At 52.9% G+C, this 6,827-nt stretch overlaps 1 protein-coding gene across 1 annotated transcript; it reads left to right on the top strand.

Annotated features, from left to right (window-relative positions):
- The first annotated feature begins 1,943 nt into the window (after window positions 1-1,943).
- LOC124699411 (ABC transporter G family member 25-like) lies at window positions 1,944-6,303 on the top strand. Its single transcript, XM_047231720.1, has 3 exons — window positions 1,944-2,218; window positions 2,371-3,217; window positions 4,795-6,303. The coding sequence occupies exons 1-3, from the start codon at window positions 2,093-2,095 to the stop codon at window positions 5,754-5,756; spliced, it is 1,935 nt and encodes a 644-aa protein (XP_047087676.1). The 5' UTR covers window positions 1,944-2,092; the 3' UTR covers window positions 5,757-6,303.
- The last annotated feature ends 524 nt before the right edge of the window (window positions 6,304-6,827 follow it).

The following is a 6,827-nucleotide window of genomic DNA, read 5'->3' as shown; positions in this document are numbered from 1 at the left end:
TTGCAATATTTAAAGAAAAATAAAAAAGATTTTGCGGCCTACACCAAACTCATGCTATGGACTAAAATAGTCTAGACGCGAGGGGGATTATTGAATATAAATACACTGCCTAGTCTCTTTCCATCAGTTCAGACTTTTGGTTTAATTGGTAGTGCAACAATCTTTCACCATCGTCCAACTGAACAAATTAACATAGATATTTTCACAACATAAATTTATAAGATATAAATTCCTACATTATTCCTATCCTAAACTTATTACTCTAAGTGCATTCGCTAGGATCAACTGGCCGAGGAAGTGCAAGCTACTCGACAGGAGCGACTGGAATGGAGGGCTCGACAACGAGTGGGCCTGAAGAAAGCGTAGAAGAGTAGCACTATGGCCAATAGGCCTACGCGTTTGTAACCAACCTACGGAAATCATTGTAAACCCTAGTCAGAGGTGCTCATATAAACCCGGGCGTGGAACCGTAGAACGATCCAATCTCCAAACCTAGCTCGCAATCGCCATAGCCAACTCGTGAGCCACCCCATTGTAATCTCTCCAATCAATTCAAGCAAAGCATGACGTATGCCTTTTACTCTCTGGAGGTGCTAGTTTAAAACTAGATCATATCTCAAATATGTGTGGGAAAATCTAGAATGATATAGCCATTTTTTGTAAAATATAGTATTATGATAAAAATAGGATATTTATGGAAATAATAACATTTATGCAAATAGTAACACATTTTTTCAGTATCCCGTTTATCCAAACAAATTTTGAAAATATCACACTCTAAACTTATCTTGTCTTATAAGGATTATATAGTTTTATTTTTTCCTCTCTTTAAAACACATGATTTTTTTCCTTGATCATTAATTTAGTGGAATTTTAGTGTTTCTAAGAACAATGTTTATTTTTTTTACTTTTCCATTTTAGTTACTATTTTTTTACACTATTTGACATTGGCGATGATGTCTATGTCGATCAGTTCAGTAAAGTGCAAGATCCAACATTGGAGCTAAACCCTTTTTTAAGCCGCAATATAAATACTTATTTGATCTTTTAAAATCTAATTAACCACTAATTACATTTCTACACAACTAATCCAAATACATTATGTAATTTCAGCGTGTGCACCACTGGCCAAAGTTTCCGAAGATCATCGTCTGAATTCTATATATATCATTTGAGAATAAGCATCTAAGTTCAGCATTTTATGAAAGGAAAGTTCATGTTGAGAAACTTTTGCTCTTAAATTGAGTATTCTAAAACAATTGAGGATTCTAAGTGTTTATTCCTAACTTAAAGTTCAGTAGGTTGGGCCTTTCGTAGTTTATTTGCAGCTTTATATATATGTAGCTATGCAACTAACCTTATCAATCTCTTATACCCATGTTAAATATTTTGATGTGCAATTCTCTGGAGCGAGAGACAATATATATCTTCTCGGTGTATCAAGAACACAGCAAATCCATAAAATGTATACCCACTTTTGGGTAAAATATCTGCGACTATGGTTTGGTCAAAATGATGAAATGTTAATATTAACCGCCGCGGCACAGTAGGAGGCCGGTTCGGCCGGCCGGCGGCGTGGGCTGTTGGAGTGCGCACGCAGGCGCGCTGTGGTGATGCCACCGCACCACTGCCCCATCTTCTCGCGCGCCTTTTCTTCCTCGCTTGGATTCCCCGAACCAGCCAGCAATCTTCCATCTTCGTCTCTTCCACGGCGACCCCAGCCAAACCAAAAGGTGGGGGCATGGGTGCCGCGCGCCAAAAGCACACACTACCGCCGGTGGGCCCGCCGCTCCACTCGCCGCGCGCCTCCCGCCACGTGCCGCCTCCCTTGCCACCGTGACGTGGCCCTCACCACCCTCCATGTCCATGTGCCATGGCCGCCACCTCCTTTATATACCCCTCCCACCTCCCACTTCCCCTTCGATCCTCTTCTCACACTCGATCGATCACCACCACCATCCACGCGCGCGCCAACCACCACCATCTCCACTCCATCGATCGATCGCTAACTCATCGCCATCTTCTCCGTTTGATCGATCGTGTACCATATCTTTGAGAGGAAACTGAGCTCCAGCTGCGACCGAACAACGCGATGCCTCCGAACGGGCAGGGCATGCACGGCGGGGCCGCCGGCGTAGTCGCCTTACCGCCGCCGGCGCCGGCGTCGTCCAAGATGGACTGCTTCTTGACGTCCGTCTGCACGCCGCTAAACCTCCAGGTTGGTAGCTAGCTCTACACACGCATCATGCATGATATTCATATGTGGCGTGCACGTGTGTGCTAGCTTGCTATCTGCGCGCGGAATCGCGGTTTCAAATCATCGTGGAGTAGTTTTTGACGGCGCGTGTGCTTTTGATGCTGTGGTTGCAGTTCATCGATGTAGCCTACCGCGTCAAGGTGGAGCGCACGGCTGCTGCGGCGGCGAAGGAGCCGCCGGGGAGGATATCGCACTCGGGCGGAGGCGGCGGAGTGATGGGCGGCGTCGGGGGCGTGGAGGAGCGGACGATCCTCAAGGGCATCACGGGCGAGGCGCGGCCCGGGGAGGTGCTGGCGGTGCTGGGCCCGTCGGGGAGCGGCAAGTCGACGCTGCTCTCCATCCTGGGCGGCCGCATCTCCGGTCGCCACACCGGCACCGTGCTGGCGGGCGGGCGCGCGCCGGGCCGCGCCGTGCAGCGCCGCACGGGGTTCGTGGCCCAGGACGACGTGCTCCACCCGCACCTCACCGTCCGCGAGACGCTGGCTTTCTGCGCCATGCTGCGGCTCCCGACCTCGGCGCCCACCTCCGCCAAGCTGGCCGCCGCCGAGGCGGTGATCGCGGAGCTGGGACTGGGCGCGTGCGCCGACACGATCGTGGGCAACGCGTTCGTGCGCGGCGTGTCCGGCGGCGAGCGGAAGCGCGTGAGCATCGGGCACGAGCTGCTGGTGAACCCGAGCCTGCTGGTCCTCGACGAGCCCACCTCCGGGCTGGACTCCACCGCCGCCTCCCGCCTCGTGGCCACGCTGACGGCGCTGGCGCGGAAGGGGCGCACGGTGGTGCTGTCGGTGCACCAACCGTCCAGCCGCGTGTACCGGGCGTTCGACTCCGTGCTGCTGCTTGCCGAGGGCAGCTGCATGTACTACGGGCCGGGCCGCGATGCCATGGACTACTTCGCCTCCGTCGGCTTCGCGCCGGGGTTCCACGTCAACCCGGCCGACTTCATGCTGGACCTCGCTAATGGTGAGTTGATTCATTCATTCTCGTGCTGCTACCAAATTCAATTCAGTGCCGCTACCATTAGCAACTTGTTCTTCTCTCCATGAAACTTAGCTAAACCAAGCCATCGATGCTTCCTAGCTAGTTCCGACATGCATGAGTAAGAACACTACTCACTACTAACAATCTAGATACGCCAAACCACTAAAAAAATCTAGCTAGAAAGAGAAACTGAACGCCAAAGGCAACATTAGCAGCATAATCTTACGTGTTGATGTTCGTTCCCCTTTTAGCATTGTGACTAGGTATTAGATCAGTGATGACAAGTAAAACCCCTGATCTGGTGGGCATGCATATAGTGTGGAGTGCACCCAACAAAAAGATCGGATCGATTGAGAGGGGGCAGAAATAAAAAGAGTGGCATCATGATGATGATGCGAGTGCCCAAGCCAAGCTAAGCTAAGCTAGTGTAGTGTGTGTTCTCTCACTACTAGCTTTTGCGCAAAGCACTTTAGTTAGGGTTGAATAATCGCACCCACCGGACACATGTCAGCTAGGGAAGAAGTCGGGACCGGTGGGACACTGCTATTGGGCCTATCGGCCGATAGCTACACGGCCCAATGCGTTCCCTCCACTCTACTGCTGCTGCTATGCTACTCCAGTGTAATGCAAGCACTGTCTAGTCACGAGGTCGCATCCTCGGCCTGTTCATCCGCAATTTAGGGCGACCAGGGTTTACGATTTCAGTGGTCATTGCCCTCCAGGGTTTTGTCTATACTCTACAGGTTTCCTGGAAAGAAATCTAATCACAATCACATCTGAAAGTATTTGGGTCAAGATTTGGTCCTTCTCCTCATAACCTCACACCATTTTCTTTTTTAGACATACATCACCTCACTTCATGCTTATCTTGCACAGCAAAACCGCATAATTTCAGTGCTGCGCTTTTAAACGATAGTTATATGTTTGGTAAAGTGTCATGTTCTCAGTGCAGCACTGTCCACCGTTGGCGCATGAATACATAGTCTCGCTGATTCAGTGCAACTTTGTACTAAATCAGCTACGCTTAACACGGATCGGAGGGAGCACATACGAGGCAAGATGGTTAAGCGATGTTGGGTGGTCTGAGAGTTCTGAAAACTGATAATTAGGCAGCAAAGCTGTAGACACGTAGATCCGACACCCGTGACAGCTTTCAGTTGGATCGGGTTCCTTCCTTCTTCCCCATTATTAGCACGCACGAGCCACCTGAGCTGAGAAGGTGAAGGAGAAGGATCCCGGCGGCAACCACCGTCGATATTGTTCCCAAGTGCCCCTGTCACTACCGTTGGCCGCTTTCGACAGGAGGAATCATTTATCGCTGCAATTTCGCCACCTCCTTTCCTTTTCCTGCTGCTTGACGAGGCATCCTTTTGAGCCGTTGGATGGCCAGCCACCACGTCGGTCGACTCGAAGCAGGGGTCATTCATGGCGGCGTCCGCTAGATTCCACACAGAAACGAACTGAACGTCATGATATCTTCGTCTGATTTTAAGGATTGTTTGTTTTCTGCGAAAGATCGTTCTGTTCTCTAACTGTTGAATGAATCTCTTCTTGTGCAGGCTTTGCTCAAGCAGAGTACAGCGACTCCCCGGCGGCGGGAGGCAGCGTGAAGCAGACGCTCATCGCGTCCTACAGCAGGGTGCTGGCCCCCAAGGTCAAGGCCGCCATCAACGCCGGCGCGCTCGTCCCCGACAACCACGCGTCCAGCGAGCACCAGCAGCAGCCGCTGGAGAGCTGCAGCGGGTGCACGACCTGGACGAACCAGTTCACCATCCTGCTCCGGCGCAGCCTCAAGGAGCGCCGCCACGAGACCTTCACCTCGCTGCGCCTCTTCCAGATCATCGCGCCAGCGCTGGTGGCGGGGTCAATGTGGTGGCGCTCCACGCCGCTGGAGGTGCAGGACCGGATGGGCCTGCTCTTCTTCGTCTCCATCTTCTGGGGCGTCTTCGCCTCCTTCAACGCCGTCTTCGCCTTCCCGCAGGAGCGGCCCGTGCTGGCCCGGGAGCGCGCCTCGGGGATGTACTCCCTCTCGTCCTACTTCATGTCCAGGATGGCCGGCGACCTGCCCATGGAGCTCGCCCTGCCCACCGCCTTCACCGTCATCGTCTACCTCATGGCCGGGCTCAACCCGGCGCCCACCGCGTTCGCGCTCACCCTCCTCGTCATCCTCTCCTACGTGCTCGTCGCCGAGGGGCTCGGGCTCGCCATCGGCGCCCTCATGATGGACGCCAAGCGTGCCTCCACGCTCGCCACCGTCATCATGCTCGCCTACCTCCTCACGGGCGGCTTCTACGTGCACAACGTGCCGGGGTTCATGGTGTGGGCCAAGTACACCTCCTTCACATACTACTGCTTCCGCCTGCTCATCGCCGTGCAGTACGGCGGCCACCTCGCTCGGCTGCTCCCGCCGGACTCAACGCACGGCGAGGCCAGCACGGCGACCTGCATCGCGGCGCTCGTCGCAATGTTCTTCGGGTACCGGCTCCTCGCCTACCTCGCGCTGCGCCGTGTCAGGACGTGACCGATGCTTCCTGCACACGGCCACGCGCCGCCGCATGCAGCTCTAGCGTAGCAGGTGTCAATTAGTAGACCATTCAGGCCAGCCCAGTCTAGCGAACGCGCGCGCACGCGCGGTAACTGAATTTAACTGCTCCGCGCGTGTCGCGCGTCGCCGGCGTCGAAGAAGATGGCTCCGGCGGGCGCTGGACTGACGAAGGGATTCTAGTGTTGTTGGCACGGAGGTCGTTCTTCCCTGGGCGATCCATCGACCAGGGTTTCTTCTCTTGCTCATAATCTGTTCCCCACTTCTCTGGGTTGGTTTCCTTCTTGCTGGATCAACAAGTCTCTTCTGGCAAGCCAATCACGATTGATTAATCCCGTGTAATTTTATTATTCTCTAATCAGATCGATTCGTTAAGACTGTAATCGATAGATGTGTGCGAGAATGCAAATTGCATCCTTTGCAGAATTGTCCAACTAAATATGCTACTCGCGCTGTGTCTTAGATGGGTTTCTGTCCTTATCAACCATGATACAATGGACTGGAAGTCTGATCTGGTCAATTATGTCTTCTACCCTCATGATGCTGAAGAGACCTTGAAAATTCGTATTCCGAAAATTGATGGTGAAGATTTTGCTGCTTGCAACCCAGACCCCGAAGGCATTTTTTCTGTTAGAAATGCTTATCACTCTGCCTTGATGAATAGATCAAACACAAGCGGCAATGGATCCAGTACTAATCCAAATGGTGAGAGAAAATTATGGGACCTCATTTGGAAAGCCAATGTTCCTCCAAAGATCAGGGTTTTTGGTTGGAAATTAGCTTCTCGGAGCCTTGCTGTTCAGACAAACAGATACAAAAGAATCAAGAATGCTTTGGACACTTGCCAAGTTTGTGCACTGCTGGGCCGCCGAGGCCGGCACTGCCAGGCCGCCCCGATGCTCCCTGCCCAGGTCGCCGCTTGCTTCGCTTTGGGCCGCTGCCTGCTCGCCTCGCTGGCCTCGCGCACGCTCGCGCTGCGCGCTCGCTCGACTGGCTCCGGTTTCGCTCGCACGCCGCGCTGCTTGCCGCGCCGCTCGCTTCGGGAGCTGC

Source organism: Lolium rigidum, chromosome 3 (assembly GCF_022539505.1).
Source record: "Lolium rigidum isolate FL_2022 chromosome 3, APGP_CSIRO_Lrig_0.1, whole genome shotgun sequence".
Taxonomy (NCBI): domain Eukaryota; kingdom Viridiplantae; phylum Streptophyta; class Magnoliopsida; order Poales; family Poaceae; genus Lolium; species Lolium rigidum.
This window is presented reverse-complemented; position numbering and strand designations above follow the sequence as displayed.

Bases quoted from the DNA above. Each gene is read 5' to 3' on its own strand.
- LOC124699411 (XM_047231720.1), top strand. From the start codon at position 2,093: ATGCCTCCGAACGGGCAGGGCATGCACGGCGGGGCCGCCGGCGTAGTC. The intron at 2,219-2,370 runs GTTGGTAGCTAG...CTGTGGTTGCAG, and splicing joins GCACGCCGCTAAACCTCCAG to TTCATCGATGTAGCCTACCG. The intron at 3,218-4,794 runs GTGAGTTGATTC...CTTCTTGTGCAG, and splicing joins CATGCTGGACCTCGCTAATG to GCTTTGCTCAAGCAGAGTAC.